At 37.5% G+C, this 17,795-nt stretch overlaps 1 protein-coding gene across 1 annotated transcript; it reads left to right on the top strand.

Moving 5' to 3' along the window:
• The first annotated feature begins 16,003 nt into the window (after window positions 1-16,003).
• LOC137825029 (signaling peptide TAXIMIN 2) lies at window positions 16,004-17,268 on the top strand. Its single transcript, XM_068630703.2, has 2 exons — window positions 16,004-16,351; window positions 16,967-17,268. The coding sequence occupies exons 1-2, from the start codon at window positions 16,242-16,244 to the stop codon at window positions 17,088-17,090; spliced, it is 234 nt and encodes a 77-aa protein (XP_068486804.1). The 5' UTR covers window positions 16,004-16,241; the 3' UTR covers window positions 17,091-17,268.
• Window positions 17,269-17,795: the final 527 nt, after the last annotated feature.

Below are 17,795 nucleotides of genomic sequence, written 5' to 3'. Positions count from 1 at the left end.
GTGAAGTCATCCTAGCTCAATGCTTTCCTATCTGGTCCTGGAGCCTTCAATTAAAAAAAAGACCTTACGGAACGGAAAAATGGAATCCTCTGAGATAGGTTGAGAAAGCGCGTTCATATCCTGTTGAGAAGTCATCTTGCCACTAAGATAAGGATCTAAATCAAATAATATGAGGAATGATGGTAAGTAGTAAAGAGGTTCTGGTAATCTCGCACGATGTGGCCGCCAAGGATATTGGTGTGATTCCATATCCAATTTCCAGTCCTAAAGGGCTCAAATCCTATGACGCCTTCCGCGTTTAAGGGTGGATAACTGAACTGAATAGTCTTGGACTCCCCTTTTTTTAAAATCCAACTGATACGGGATTTAAGAAAAGTCCTCTTCCCCCAGAGTTCAATGTGTTAGGCGGAATCGCATATGAGGCAAGGTTTTTCTCCCTTAACTTCTTTTTTTCCCACCAATCAGCCGGGACATAGTAAAGGAGGGGAACTGCAAGTAAAGTAAGCACATATGTAATTCTCTTCCTCTTATCTAGCTAACCCTATTTTTTTTTGTTTTGAAAGGCTTTCATTCAGGTTGTGTTGTCCTCCCTCCGGTCGCCTTGATGAATAGCATTTCTTAAAGTAATTTTGGGTTATACCCGGTATTCCCCCCTAACTCGATCTAAACCTGAAGTCTAGTAAGGACAGATTCACTCTGAAACTGTTATCTACGTGAAAACAGACTATCTTCGTCTTATGCGATCTACGAATATCATCATAGGTAAGTCAGAAGATTGTGTAACGATTAAATAGAATTATCTCCCGGAAGTATGCTTTGCTGAATATCTGGTCGGTCTTCTTTCTTTCCTGATCTCAACCCGCTCATTGGTACTGAGGCTACTGTTCTCACCCTTTTATTTACGGAATGCTTTCTGAAGAACTGATCAGAGGTACGGCAGAGGAAGGGCTATTCTTACCAGATTGATGCGGATTGGATTCTCCGGTTTTTGCAAGAATACGGTGTTTGGAAAAAGACCTTTGACAGGAACTTCTAAGAGACTCTCTTCGATGCAACTCAAAGGAAGTCGCTCCAGGAGTCCAGAGAGCAAGCAGCCAACGGTCGGAAGATGTTCTAGACTAGCGTGACCGGAACCTCTTAGGATAGAAAGCCCGCTGCTTACCGGATTATGCTAGCAACTTCACACCGACAGAGAGCAAAGATCAGGCGGAATGGAGACCATAGGTCTCCGCGCCGGCTCAAAAAGGTTCTTACTCCAAGAAGACTTACCAAAAAGAGCCAAAGCGTTCAGGTCAGCAACTCGACCTTCGCCTACTTCGGAAGGATCCAATGAAAGTTGGCCCAATTGCTTGAACATAGAACCTTTGTATCCGAGAGTAGACCTGTAAACGACTAAACTAGTAGTGGAGTGCTCATCCTGGCTATTGAAAGAAAAAGAGAATATCTAATCTAAAAAGAGATCATAGTTCTGGACGGCTCGGATCACCCGCTGATAGGGAACGCTTTGCCTTGTACCCCAATGGGCCATTTTGCTCAGATAACCCGCGTCAGTGTCTTCCCTAAGCGCACGCCCCTCCGGATAGAAAAGAAAGCCCCGAATCAGATGTCTTCTTTCCAAGACAACTTTAGGGGAATACCCGTCCACCACAAGTGCGGCCTCAATATGCCTTTCTATGGCCAGTTGACTCCGGACGAAGGAGTCGAGGATTCGCTCGTTATAAGCTATCCCCCACCAATTCGACCTCAATCGAAGAGCGAGCTCTGCTCGCCGGGTGTTCTCATCGAGAAGCGTAGGTTCCAGTTCGGGAATCACAGGCTGCTGATTCACGCTCGCTTCGGAAAAGGTTGAGGATTCACGTTCCTCTGCAGGATTGGCAGCAGGTTGACCTCCTGCGGGCGGGATCCTCCATTGAAAGGGGATACCCGCCCGAAACCACACAAAGAAGAAGCAAGACGGGACCGAGACATTCCCAACCCACAAGTCGAAAAAGGAGTAAGCGGAAAGATTTCAAAAGGAGCATTTCTTTCAGTTTGACCCCCACTCCAATCCAATCCGGGCCACCGAACAAATAGCATCGGGTTAATACTTAAAGAAAGAAGTAAAAAGACAACGATCGAAATTCGGACCAGAACCAGATTGCGATTCAGATCGAGTCTTACCGAAATCGGATTTCCACTCCTCATCTGATTGCCTAGAATCTGATTGATAAACTTCGCATTTAGTCACAGAAGATCTTCGATGAAAAAGGGTATCCTTGATACGTCCGAAAATTGCGATAAAGCCCGCCACCAGCGAGAGTTCGTACGAAGTACGTACGTAATGGGCATCCATTCTATTCTATTATATAGTCATTTAGTACAATAAAGACCAAGGGGTGGTGCTGCATCAGAGGTGAGTTAAAGGCACTTCACTGTCCCTCTTCGGAGTGAAACAAAGGGAAGGATTGGTGCGGGATCCATCTGATACAGCGGAAAACCGAACTGGGGACAATGATTGGGATCAATCAACTGGAAAGTACCAGCTGTGGATCGATGGGAATGAGTTGGTGGGGTTCAGCCGAAGCTAGAGCTGGGAAGGGCGGCTGGGTGGACATAGATATGCAAGATCGTCTTACCTTACAAGGATTGGACTTCAATAGTAAAGCCGTCAAACAAGGTCTGGGGCTTGAGTTCCAAGGTCCACTTCAGGGCATGTGGGTCTCCTTCACTTGACTATTTAGGTGAGTTTATCCCACTACGAACGAAAGACCAATGACACACCGGTCTATATTTTTCATCATCTCAGTGTTCATTTCCCTCCAAATGATGTAAAGGATGGAAAGGCTACTTTAACTTTCAAACAAAGGGTGCTGCTGGTGATAGAAGAAAAGGAAGGGGAAAGAAGGGAATGAAAGTTACCATTTTATCATTAGGTCTATAGTTGCTAGTTGCTTCACCTCAATATGTTGATTCAAGTAGGAGTAGGAGAAGGGAACAGCTGTCTTGGTATTCGTTCTTGAGTCAGTGACTGAGAGTCAGGTTTGAAGAGCTGATACGATCCGTATCTGGAAAGGAAAGTAGTAACTCGACTTACAGGAAATTGATTACTTTGTGTTTACGCTAAGGAGAGGATCGAAGTACTGACTCGTTAGAGTCTGGAGCGTAGATGCTTACTTGGTAAAGTAAGTTATACCGGGCCTTCAGGTGCCCATTGGACTGATTGATCATATCTAAAGTATATACCTTCAGGTGGAATAGCAAGATTTGACCTTATTATTCTCTTTTTATTGATTCGAGAAAACCTTGGATTTGAAGCTATCTCATTAATAGGCGGTCAAGTGACCGCTATACCTATACATAGTCTCATTACTCTGGGTAAATGGGGCGGGCACCCGTCGGTGTGTGCAGCCACTTAATGAGGGAGGAGGAATATGTTACCAGAAAAGCGCTTGAGTCACCGATTATTCAGTAAGTTCGCCCTTTTCATATTCGATTTCTAGTTGAAGAAGAATCGCCCGTTGGCACGTCTATTCTATACGGGGTCGCTATTGCCCTTAAGGAGTGGAAGAGAGACAGAGTTCAGGTAAAATCTCCTCTTCCCGGGTTGGGTTGTTGTTCATTTGGTATGCGGCAGTAGTTTCGGCACCTCTCACTTCTTCTCCGTAGGTAGCTAGCAGTTCTGCTTTTATGACAATAATCTATTAACTATAAATAAAGATTTGACTTTCTTTAATCGAATGCCGTGGACCAGCCTCGCATCAAGGCATGTCTAAGCAGGGTCTGCACTACTACTGTCAACAGGAGGGGATGCGCAAGTTGGGGCCTTTCAGGGGCGAGGAGGTGGTCCAATCCTTTGAAAAGAAGTATGGGGTTCCTTCTTTTGATCGGATCCTGCGGGATTTGCAAGAAAAAGGGCTACAAAGCCCTTACTATGCTGAATCCAAAATAGAAAGGAGTCTACCGCGGGAGGCGGAACTCAAAAGAATGGACCGAAATGTTACTCTCTAGTAAGGGCCCTTACTCCGTCCCACACAGTGTACTACTATCGGCCCCTTAATATAACATCACTGAGGGTTGTTAGTCAACCGAGGTATGAATCTCGACTGTAAAGGAGAAGATAGAGCCTTGCTCGTTAGCGCAGGAGTTTGATTGCGTGCTACTAAGATAAGAACCTAAAATAACTTTTCAAACAAAAAGATGATACACTCATACAACGTTTCAGACTAAGTCCTTTATAAATATAAACGACTTTTTTTTTTGAAAAGAGTGAGCAGGAAATCTCGTATGTGACCAGACCAGTGAAACTTCATCTTTCAACACCCTCTCAAGGCATATCTCGGGATGAATAGCACTGGGATGAAGACAAGGTTCCTCGATCTTCATTCTTCCTTTGATTGCTAGCAGTAAGAATACAGTGATCTCGGTGCGCAAAGAAATGAAGCTTCTTTCAGATCCCGGGTAACTAATCTAAGAAGTTCTACTCGTCAAGTAATAAGTATGGCCTGACATCTTTCTTTGCTCTTCTTCTAATTTCCGTTCTCTTTTTCGATAACCTTTGCCTAAGATGAGAGAGTGCATTTCCATTCACATCGGCCAAGCCGTAATGATGACCGAGAATGCTACCTTGAATGCAATTTATATCTCCCTTTTCTTCTCTTGATTATCCTCATCAAGGTGTCATCAGACTCACGAAAGAAAGAGGCAAAAGGGAAAGAAGTGATTGTGCAACTCGCAGAAGAAGGGAAATTCGTAGGCACCTAAATCATAGGCCCGAAAGAGGAAGGGGCTGAGCGGGAAAGATGCCTCGGGGATCCCTTGGTTGTACGAGCATGGAAAGGGAAGACAGACCACGGCCTAAGAGATAGAAAGTCAGTGACGGCAGAGCGGAGTGAGAAGCTGAACTAACTAGTCAAGATAGAAAGATATGAGGAAGGACTCAGTAGGGCATCCTCGCCGGAGAGCGGGTTGGCCTCTGAGGGCTAAGCAAGTCGGGGCTCGCCACTGAGGATTCCTAACAAACGGGGGGCGATAGGTAGCCAACAATAGAATCTCTCTTCATGATGCCCCGCCTTGACCGATCTGATTTGGATTCAGAACCTACATCAATTGATCAAACAAAGCATTCATCTCTATCCAGAATCTATATAATTTAGCAAATCCTGAAAGCCAGATCTAATCTAACGAAGAAAGATCTCAAAACAAACAAAAGACGGATCGGCAAAACAACTCTCTCCGCGTGCTAAGCGCAAAATTGAATTTGATTGGATCTTCGGACCTCTAGATAGAAGCCTTACTATATGTAGTTCCCAGTGATAGAACTGCTAAACAATAAGCTCCTTAGAAGGACGGGTGGAAGAGCCATTCGTTTCTATCGGATAGACCTTTACTCTCGATAGACCGATCGAAGACTGACGGCAGACCGAAGAGAGCAAGCCAGTGGCAGAAATAAGTGGAATCGATGGCTTTTTTAAGGAAAATAAACGAGAGTCCTTTTGACTTTGATTAGGCCAGGACTCATACTAGGATGAAAGGCAAGGATGATAGGATGTCCTCGCGTACTGGCTTATTCGCAGAGCAGGAAAGAAGATACCTTGATTATGCAATTCTCGAGGTTCACCAGGACTCATCTCGATTGCCCGATTCCTTTTGATTTCAAAGCAAGCTTCGATCTTTTCACTGATAGAAGGATTGGGATATGATTCACGAATGAACCACACTGACACAGCACAGAAAAACAGGCGATACACATCAGGCAAAGGAAAGAATAAGAATCGAAGCTTTAGCAACTTTACTCCCAGGAACAAAAGACACTTATTTTATAGCAGCGCTCGAAACTACTGTTTTAGTAAACTTTCCCAGGATGGATGGAGTTCCGGGCGAAACAACTCAGTCGAGCCTTAATTATTTAGCCGGTTGACGTCCTCCCCGGATGCCTTTCAAGCAAGGGAAAAGCGGGCACAGCTCACGCACGGCACAAGAGGCAAGGAACTTTCAACAGGCATGGACGGCTGGCTTAAAGTCTAGGACTTCCTAACTGCTTGATTGATAAGTATGATTTGTACTATAATACGGGAATGAATCGCATATGTTGGTTGAGAATTGCTCGGGAATTCATAGTTACTTTGCGGGGGCTACTCTTCTTTTTTGTCAATCGAGCCGCTTTCCCTCATTCCACTCGTCCAGCCTCTTCGCGAACTTGTACAATCGATGCCACAAAGATAGTCAACTCTATTATCGAAGAAATAAGGAAATGGGCGACGATTTGGCACCAGATATCCGGAGGTGTGGAAAGAGCAGCTGTGAGAAGCGGAAAAACCATAAAAAAACGACGATTGTTCGTGAAGGTTTCCACAGAAAGACCCCTTGGTTCTGGCAAACAGATCACAATTACAGGTACCTGAGAGCATACCGATGGAATGAACGAAATACGAACAGTTAGCATAATATGGTCATAGATCTTAGGTTGTAACTTGATCATGAGCGAATTTGTTGATGTTGCACCCACGAAGTATAGAAAGTACCAAACATTGGGAACTACCCGGGGAAGAGTTAGGAACAGTAACAAGGAGAAGCGAGAACCACTTAAATAGAGGAATCGATTGTATTTCCTCCTTTGTTCCCCATAGCAACTGGGGATCAAAAAGCACCAAATTTGATGACTTATTAAGGGAAAGACGAAGTAAGAACATGCTATTGAAGACGTTGCAACATATGTCGGGGAGGCCTCCGTTGATTGTGTACAAACAAAATACGAGTCCAAAGACAGGGTAAGAAAGGGTTTAGCTAATGGAGAGATTAACTCTTCCGGGAACCAGTAACGCGTAAACCATGTCAAACCAAGACCGATCAATATCCAAACGGAACGGATTCGAACTTCTCCTATAATCGTTTTCGGTGCAAAATTAAATTAATAGGATATATATGAGTAATTCAAAGGATAAAGAGAAATATTTGATAGGATTAAGGTAGCGGTAGTATATTGGAAGAGGAACTAGCTTTGACTTTCGCTGTCTAGGTATTTTTTGTTTCCCCCTTCAAAAAAAGTGACATTATCTCCTTCCCCTTCCACAGTCAAAGTCAAGATTGCAACAAATCATTTCCGAATCTTGTATCGATGGGAACATATAGGACTGATGCGCGACCTGTATACCGAAAATCCGAAGATCTCGATGTACTCGATTTAAGTGGCTTTTTAGAAAGTCTAACTCCCCTTTTCATAGAATTCTTGCTCCAACACTCAATGGTGATGATTAACGTAGCGCATTTATAAATCCTTCTTGCTTCGCGAAAGCCAACAACCCTGGTGGAGTTCTATTTTACTCTGGACAAGTGATTTAATAAGCAGATTCTAAGTCCGACTTACTATTTTCCATAAGAGGAGCAGACATTGAAAGGAGTAGGAGAATTACTGCCTAGCTCACTCAGAACCTGAAGATCACATTATTTTTCTCTTGTATCCGACCTGCTTGCTAACTCAGATGCATTCACTTGAACCAAGATGGTACCCCCCTACCCACAACATCCACTGTACACAACCCCCATACTGGGCTTCCGCACCTAACCTAATTGACAAAAGAAGCCTTTTTTCTTTCATTTTTATGATATCAAAAATAGGGAACTACTCAATGGGATTTCCTTTATCTTTGAGTCGAAATTACTTTGTCTACTGCATGAGTCACTATTGCTTTGGAACTCCCTCCTCCACTTGTTAGTCTGGCGAACAGCCGACTAAGGGTTAGGGGTAGCTATAGCTCCAGGTAGGGTAACGGTCTATTCGCTTTTGTCTTCTCTGGAAGATCTATGATTTGGTAGCAGAGAAGGGTGTAGTTTGGAGCCCGCCATGTCATCAAGAAAACCTCCCTGGAGCTTGGTCATCCCAGATGAGTTGAGCTACGAAGTTTGGCATTCGTGAGGACGCAGCCGTGTCAGAAAGGGCATTCTCGCTTATCTGTATATGAGAATTGGGTCACCGCGGCAGAGCTTCAATCGAAATAGTGATTCTTTGGCCAGGTTTGCTTATCCAACCCTCGAGTTTAAGGGTCCCGAAGATACCAGACCTTGGGAAGGCATCACTTATGCTAGAAGGCTTCACTGCCCTCCTTACTAGCAGCCCAGATCTGTTTAGTGCTCGACTTGATGCCATCTCAGATGTCCATTCAACTAGCCTGCCTACCCTATTTTCTCTTAGATTAGAGAAGGGGCCTAGCGTGCCAATGATTTTGCTACAACTACTGTGATTTCCACTGCTGCTCCTTCTTTTGCTACCTTGCGGAAGTTTTATTGCTAATGTCTGAAGCCCCTAAGTAAGGCCTAAGCGGGGAAGGAGGAAGAATAGCATTCTAGTGCCCTATTTGTTTTGTCTAATATCGAAAATTCCCCCCGTTCAATAATTCGTATTCGTAGCGTCCGATTCCATTCCTGACTAGCGGACATAAATAATTACTAATGCTATACGATTCACTGTTCCGTTTAAGGGATTAAGGCAGTGAACTCGTTAGGACAGCCAGAAGGGCAGAGCTCTATGTTCTATTTAAAGCTGTCTCAAAAGAGCATCCAATCCTGAAAACAGGACTTCAAGTCCATGTGTTGCGCATGATTAGGGATTAGACTTAGGGCAAGAAGGGCTTAAAGCCCTAAGTAAAGGAACTTCATTTCTTGCCGATTGTACGTCCTTTCAATTTCAACTTATTTTGGACATGAAACTGAATGCACTCATTAGGTTCAACCTGGGGCTGAGAAAGAACTTGTGAGTGAGGAATGGGGCTCTCTATGAACAGAATCCGCAGCTATCTTGCTTGAATATAGCTACTCCCATACAATACAATTCCTTTGAATAGTTCACTCTATACGGTATGGCTACAAAGCGAAGAAGTCGGAATTCATCGCCTGTGGGAGCTTGCTGATAGTGAGGAAGCCTTAATCTCTCTATCGGATTGCCTATTTGTCTATCTGTCTGGTGAAGAGAGAATGGAAGAGACTCTCAATAGGGCAAGCACCCCCTCGTCGAGTCCAAAGCTCCAGCTCAAGCAGTTCATCCAATTGAATTGAGTACCTACGACTGTGGAATGCTTATTTTCTGTTATTTTATTAAAAGAGGAACTCAAAGTAAAAACTATACTTTGTCTTGCACACTGACTTAAATCGTATAGAGATTTTCCACTATCTGTGTCGATACCAGAAACTACGACTGAAACCTACACCGCTAACGGAGTGAAAGTGATTGCCTACTTTCTATGTCCGGAGACGCTTACTGCACTGCTTCTTCTGTAAAGACAGGTAGGCGGTTATCCGGATGTAGTCAAGGAGGTAGGCTTAGAGCCAACAATAAAGCTAGCAAAGTCTACCGCGAGCGAGTAGCCTTTGCCAAAGAAGGGACATGCTTATTAGTTTCTAAAATGGTCTCTAATTTAGTTACTATTGCAACTAATTATTTTGGTTTCTACAAATTGGTTTCTATTTCATGATTTTCTTGTAGTGTCAATTTAGGAAAAATCCTTTCATCCTTATTAAAATTTTAACCGCAAAGATAAAAAATCATCATGGTTATTCTATCACATACAAAAAAGCCTGGATTGCAAAACAAAAGGCTATTGCAATGGAATTCGGGGATTGTGATTACTCATATAATCATCTACCTAGACTGTTTCAAGTTATACAAAATCTTCCAGGCACAATTGTATAGTATGTTACTAATTCAATTGTTCTCGACAGTGTAGAAGACAACTCATGTTACATCTTAGAATTTTTTATGCAATCCTTGGTTGCATCTTCATTTGTAGATCTTCTTCTTTGTTTTGATTTGAATATCTTCTATGGATTATGGACACTATTGAAGAAGCATGAAAAATTGTACAAATTTGAAAGAGATGAAAATTATGACGGTGAATCTAAGTGAGGTTAAGTCAACACTTAGTTTTTAGAGTGAGGTTGGGCTAACACTACTAGGAGGACTCTAGAAAATTGTCTAGCAAGAAGACAACTCTAGACAAAACTTTGAACAAGTAAAATTGTCTCAAATTGGACTGCATTTCATTACTCAAATCAAAGTTAAAAATCATGTTTAAGAGACTCTTATTTATAGGAGAAAGTCTCTCAAGACCTCTCAAATGAGAATGTGACAAGTGTCACCACCTTATTGGTGCAAATCCTCCATTGGGAGAGTGACAAGTGACATGCCTTCATTGGCGTAAAATCCTCTCCATTGAGGAGAGGACATGTGGAGCCACATGTCTTCCTTTCCTACAATTCTATTTGCACCCTTCTTTTACTATTTTACACCCTACTCTTTTCTATTTACATTATACTCTACTTTGGCCCAGTATACAAGGCCCAATAAATCCTAACTACTCTATACAATTTTTACAAGGCTAAGAAGAAGAAAAAGACTTTACAATCTCTTCATTCAGGTTTGATCTTCGTCTATCTAGCAGAAATTTTCGAGTTTGAATGGTTTTCATCACTTTTGGTCTTTAAAACTGTGCATTGATAAGTTTAATTACTGTAAGCTGATCGTGCAAGCTGATGGAACATATTTTATCGGAAGATATAGTGGAACTTTGTTGATTGCAATTGGCCAAGATGGAAACCACAATATATTTTCTTTGACTTTTGCAAGTGTAAAAGGAGAAATAAAGGAATCCATGATATGGTTCTTTCAACTGTTATGTTATGTCAGACCTTAGCCTAATGTATGCCTCATGACAGAGGAATGACCATAATGTCACCATTACAATCTCCAAACGTTGGTTGGGAAGTGGATGCGCTGTAATAAGTGGTTTTCTTCCATCATATTGCACTGAACTTCAACAAGTTCAAACTTGCGAAGTTGAAGAGACAACTAATGAACATTGGTATTTATATTCATTAACCTCCATTATATAGTTATTGTATAATTTGATTGATGAACTTGTACTAGTTTAGGAGATGAAAAAACCCACTCTTAGGCCAAGTTATCTACTATGGGAGTTGAATTCTACCAGACCACTTCGTGAATAGATCAAATACCACTAAAAAAGTATACTTAGGCCTATGATGGTGGGAAAAGATATGAGTATATGACAATGAATCTTGTTGAATGCATGAATTCTATTTTGAAGGGAGTACGATGCTTACCCATTTGTGCTATTGTTAAGACAACCTCTGAAAAAATAAATTCATGGTTTGTTGAATGAGGGACCAAGGCAGTTTGCATGCTACGAACCAGTCATTGTTTTCCTGAATATATTATTGTATTATAGAGGAAAATTAGCATCAATTTTCCATGTGTCATGTGCAAAGATACAATAGATAAAATTCAAAATTTGATGTTCAGGAGATGGGCACTCCCCATCTCCGGTGCTAATCTATGTCATTCATAGTGAAAATAAATGAATGGTGGTGTGATTGTGGGGAGTTTTAAGCTTTTCGCCTCCTTTGTCCTCATGTTATCATCGTTTTATCTTATTTTCATTTGCAACTAACGATGTGTGTTCATCCTATTTGAAACCCCCAAAATATTTATAAGACTTATGAGGTCCAATTTCATCTAGTACAGAATGAAGATTAGTAGTCTGCTTATATTGGACCGAGTCTCATTCCAGACCCTCACATGTGATGTAAAGAATTTGGAAGACCAATAATGATGTGATTCCAATAGCCACATAGAGAATGATTCTTGACATTCTTAGGAATCACCTTGAGCTGGACATTATAGAAGCACTTTTCTTAGAGTTGGATCATTGTTCTAAGACAAGAACTCACCAAAAACTAGTACCAAATCCCAAACTCATTTGGATGAACCAAATATTGTCAAATTGAATCAACAAAGAGAATGAAAGCTGGAATGACCGAACAGAATTAAGCAAGTAAGCATTTGAACCGAACAAAATAGAAATTAAAAAAACAAAAACAGAACATAGGTGCTGGAAAATGGAAAAACCGAACCTAAACAACTCAAGAACACAAGGCAACATGAACAATTGAAAAAGAAGAAAGGAAGGAGAAGAGAGTGCTCATGAAGATGGAAGAATGTTGGATGATCTCGCCACTAGAAGTGTGGAATGCTCCTAGATGAGAGTGATGCCGCCACTTGAGGACTCCAATGATCCATCAAGATAAGACTAGAGAAGAAGGCTCCAAAAGCTCTCCAAAGGTCACTCAAAATTTGAGTAGAGTTTTCTTAGATTAATTCCAATCTGAATTTTACAAAGAGAGCACCTCTATATATAGCCTAAGGTGCTGAAAAACTAAGCTAAAACATTTCAAAATTCCCTCCTAAACTATTCTAGAAACCGGCGCCTAAAACAAACATCCTATGGCACCTCCTATTCTACTCCTACACCTATCTACTAATACACCCCCCTAAAGCTCCTAATTAAAACCTACAAGATGCTAAAACAAAAGAGGTTTCTAATGTTTCCCTCTAAGAACCTTCAACTAAAGAAATTACAAAAAGAGAAAATAAATGTCCTCTAGCTCCCAAAGCTTTGAACATGCTTCTTGTAATCCTTTGAGGTGGACTTTGACCTCCATGGACGTCCTCCATTTGTGCCTCCACCTCTTCTTGAGCTTGATGATTGGCCTCCATGTCCTCTTGAGCTTGATCTCCATCAAATAACTACATGTATCCATAATGAAATGGATAAGCCTTGTGGAAATAAACCAGAAAAAATGTTCTTACAGTAGAAATGAAGGCTAAATTTCCCATATTGATAATAAAATGTCGTCATTTATAAACGAACCATGAATTTATTAGAATAAACATTCACATTCTTATATTCGTTATTTAGTAAACTTACATATAATTGATTTAATTTATGTGATCATGTAGGTAATATTTTAATTTACAAATAATTATAATTAATGCATTTTTACAAATATAAATATTTTCATTCTCATTACTTATATGTACAATTAATGTTCGCTATACTATGTATGTTTCAAGCCCTAAGTTTTAAACCCTAATATCTAACCCTAAACCTAAACTCTTAGCAATGTCCTAACACCTCAAATCCTAATCACTCTATTCTAAACCTTTCACCCTACTTGATGGCAGAGCCTCAGCTCAAGACCAACCACTAGAGTTATGGCAAGGAGGATACAAGAAGATTGAGACTCTACTACTTATGATAGAGACAGTCTCTTATACATGTTCAAAAATTCCCTTTAAGCCCACTTTCACTCGAGATAGAGTTCTCGTGAGAGAAGGGGTTGTTACAATGAGGTAACCTAAAAAGTAGTCTATAAAAGAGAGCTAAGATCCCTGGTAAAGGTACACTGTTTCTAAGACTGAAATTGCTTACTTATTTATTGATTCTATAAGCCCTGAACTGACTTGATCTTCGGAGTGCAATCAACAGGTAGGGCCCTCTGTTTCAACGGAGCCGCCTTCCAACATCCAAGTCAGGCACATAATCCACTAGGAATAGGAGGAGCCACCGTTTGTCTTTGAAGTCAACCGACGACCAGGTTAACCGACAAGAACAATAGTAAAATTCATCTTGCTCTCGGGTCTATTTTCACTCAAGAGAGAAAATTCTCGCTCAAGCAGAAATGGGGTGAAAAATTTTGGGTTACTCTCGGATCTAGTTTTGCTCAAGTGAGGGGATTTTCGCTTAAGCGAAAATATTACTGGAATTGACTGAACTTGCTCTGGGCCTCATTTTCACTCAAAAGATGAGATTTTTGCTCAAGGAAGGTCATTTCACTTAAGCTAAAAAAAATTAAAATTTTAAAAAAAAATTAAAAAAAGAAAAACTTAAACTTTGAAATTTATTTTTGAAACACTGTTTTATAATTGTTTATTTTTTTAATTAAATTTTATGTAAATTTGTATTTATGTATTTAATTGAAAATAATTAGTTATGTGTTTATGTGATTTTCTTTTATATTTTTTTTTATTGTTTAAAATGTAAACTTTTGGGTCATTGAATGATGTACTTATGTGTGTTTTGAAGTGTGAATTATATGGAAATGTGATTGAGACATAGAATTATTTGGAAAGAAAATATTGTGTTGAGATTGTTAGGATTGACTATGAATTTACTATATGAATTCAAGTGTGCATTGACTATGAATTCGTTTAGAAAGAGGTATCATGACTCTACTAATATATTGGAATCATATATATAAAGTACAAATATGGATTGGTATCATGATTCTATATTGGTATCATGGATTGGATTTTGGGTAATCCAATCCAAATCCAAATATTCGGATCAGATTTATAATCTAAATCCATATTTTTAATAAAAACAATTTGGATATACAAATCCACATATTTGGATTGAATTTTAAATAAAAATCCATATTTTTATAAAAAAATTAAATTGTATTTTAAATCAAAATTCATGTTTTCTTAAAAAATTAACATAATATTATATAATAATATGTAAAAAAGTTAGAATATTATAAATATTAAGAAAATATAATAAATTTATAATTTAATAAAACTAAAATTTAAAGATAACATAATATATAAATTCTTAACATTAAAATATACCTACCTATAATACTTTAATTAAATTTTGAAAATGTTATATCCATTTATTATGTACAAAATATTGGAACAAATAAAATTATAAAGAAAATGTATAAAACTTGATTGCATAATAATGTGTGTGTGAGAGAGTAACTAAAATTCAAAAAAGTGAATAAGAGGTGCAGGATTGAGAGAAAGAGGTGGAACCAAGAGCAACTAAAATTTTAAAAAGTGAATAAGAGGTGCAGGAGAGAGAGAAAATCACAAATGAGAGAAAGTATAGAAAGATGGTTTGGGTAGAAGTAATAGAGAGAGATTAATTTCAAAAATTTGGATTGGAAATCTGGATTTTCTAATTTTTAAGATCCTTATAAACAAAATGAAGATCTGCTCTGAAAATATAATAAAATGAGGATCAAACTAAAAATTGGATTTAAATAAATGATTTTTTAATGAATTAGAGCAATGCAGAAATAAAACAATTTGACAAAAGTGGATTTTTTGCCCAGCCCTAATATAAAGACATTCAGGTAGGTGAGCATCAAATGAGGTCATATGACTTTGTCTACAATTTGAAAAATAATCTGGTTGTCATATGAATTCACCATGTCATATAAGGTAATTTGATATTGATATTATTATGTGCATAGTTGTATGGATTTCAAAGTAAGATAGTATGATAGGCGTATAAAAAGTGATGAATTACTTGTGTTGTGATTGATAGTTACAATTATGTTAAAAGTTTTGAAACACTAACTTACCCTATTTTTCATTTTGTGTTGTATATTTTTAAAATTTATGATGATAGTGTCTTACACTAGATAAACAAACAATGTTAGAAGTTGTAAAACTTCATGTTGTGCAAATTGAGTATTCTATATTTCTTTTCTTATTTTGTTTTTAATATATATATATATATATATATTTTAAATTTTCTATATGGATATATTTAGTAATACAATATACCTATATATGTTTAATTAAATAATTGTGTGCATGATATATTATAGAAATGTTACATTGTAACGATAATGACATACACAAAACAAAAATAAGTTGTAAATTTATTTTATAATAATTAACAGAATAATTGTACCTGAAGAACTAATTCTTTCTCAGATATTTTCTGAAAAATTAAGAAAACAATTATATATACTAACTACTAAATAAAAAAATTAAAAATTATTATAAACCCGAAACTCTAAAGTAAATACAAATTGTTTTATTATAACAAACAACACTAACTTTATTCTTATTTTCACTATTTATAATAATAACACTTTAAAATAAATAAAAAATAAAAAAATAATATTTAACACTCAAGAATATTTTTGTTTAATAATCCACTATTATATATATAATTTTACGATAAATTCATTAATGTTGGATGACTAACGTCTTCTGCAAGTAAGAAAAAGCCAAAAATTGAGCTGTAGATTTCTTTGAAAATAATTAATAAAGTAATTTTGTTGAATGTAAAGAACTATAAAACAATTATGTTAATGACAAAATATATTTAAGACAATTTTAAACATTGGAATCTTATATTTGATGATACATGCTTACACGAATCAGAGTGAATAATCTAATGACAGAAAACAGCGAGTGAGGGTCAACGCGAGAATAAAAGCAAGTCATTGGAGTTCTCGTCACGGTGGGGTTCCCAACGAAGTTACATCGAAATCAACAACACTATCATTCAAACCATCATCACCTCTCTTCGTTCATTCTTCTTCTTCTTCAGATTCAGATCGCAGAGAAACACACTCCAATAAGACAATCACTGCAGAGAGAGAGAAAAAGTATGGAAGGTGAATTTTGCGAGTGCAGACCACTGGGTTTCGTGATTGGACTACCCTTCGCTCTGATTTCATTGGTTTTTTGTCCTGTAGGTGCTATCATCTGGTTTCTTGGGTATGCAACTTTTTCTATTTTCTCTTCACTTTTCTATGCTTTTCTGTTCTTACTTCTGACTTTCTTCCTCATTTATTTACAGCAATATTTCCCTTTTTTTTCTGTTTTTCCTTTTTTTTCTTATTGGTTCATATGTAAGACCAATTTAATAATTGAATAGTGACAATGTAAAGTAATTTTACATTGATATTTCTAGACGTTAGTTAGAGAAGTTTCTTCTCACACACATTTATCTAAATAATTAGTCAATAAACTTACAATATTTACGTGTACGACTGTTTGTATTTGAATGGCTGCTTTATTGAGTTTTTGTATGATTTTTTTTCTTCTCATATACAACGTATTTATTTAATAGAAAATAATTCTTCATAAAGAGCAAAACTGTTTAATATCTTATGGTATAGTTTAAATACTTATTGTCATGAATAATAAGTTTATTTAATTTTTATAACAACCACTTTAATGGTGATATCTTGCATAAGTTATTATTAGTTGTTTCTAGCATGCATACATAGTTTTGACCTAACAATTATTGGATTAATTCATGAAGAGCTCCTTTTCTTCTTCTTCTTCTTCTCCTTCCCATTTGAATATAATTTTAGTTTGGCAATGCAGGTCAATAATGAGTTGCTTGTGTCCATGTTGCAAAGGTTGTGGAGAATTGAGAAACGTGGGTGTGAGTCTTGTAAAGTTTCCAATTAGGGTTCTTAGATGGTTCATAGAAGGGATTCCTTGCTAATGGGATATAAATACATTTGTAGTCATTTCAACTCTTTGAGTTCCTTCACCTTTTCTGGGACTAGCCTTGTTTATGATTCAAGGATTTGTTATATTTGTTTCATAGTGATATTTGTTAACATTCAATTTCAACCTACTTCTTTGGTATTTGATGAAATTCATGTAGAATGCATTAAATATATGAATCTAGTCTTGGATTGCTGGATTGTAGGATTTATTTATTTAGCTTTTTAGTAATAACTTCACTCATAATTCACCTACATAAAGTTATAATTTCCAAATGATTAACTTCATCCGATGATAGTATAAAATATTATCAGTTTTATAATTTCTCTTTTTAATGTTTCTTTATTACCGAATGTAAAATTTCATTTAAGAGATTCAAGTTTAATGTCTTTAAAAAATATTTTAAAAATATTTTTTCTATAAGACTAAACCAACTTTTCTATAATAAAATATTTTAAAAAATTATTAATAGTTTTTACAAAGTAATTTAGGTTTGATTCTTTAAAAAGATTACGTGTAAAATAAAGATTTATCTCATTTATAAGTTACTCACGGAAGTACATGTGCTTCATGTTTGTATCTCCCTATTTTTATGTGTAAAAATATAATTTTAAAAATAAAATATACATAATTCTGTAAGGATAAAAATAAAGAAATCATGTCATTTTTTTAATTAAGAGGCTATTTGTTATGTATTTTT

Source organism: Phaseolus vulgaris, chromosome 11 (assembly GCF_051622355.1).
Source record: "Phaseolus vulgaris cultivar YP4 chromosome 11, ASM5162235v1, whole genome shotgun sequence".
NCBI lineage: Eukaryota > Viridiplantae > Streptophyta > Magnoliopsida > Fabales > Fabaceae > Phaseolus > Phaseolus vulgaris.
This window is presented reverse-complemented; position numbering and strand designations above follow the sequence as displayed.

Bases quoted from the DNA above. Each gene is read 5' to 3' on its own strand.
- LOC137825029 (XM_068630703.2), top strand. From the start codon at position 16,242: ATGGAAGGTGAATTTTGCGAGTGCAGACCACTGGGTTTCGTGATTGGA. The intron at 16,352-16,966 runs GTATGCAACTTT...TTGGCAATGCAG, and splicing joins GCTATCATCTGGTTTCTTGG to GTCAATAATGAGTTGCTTGT.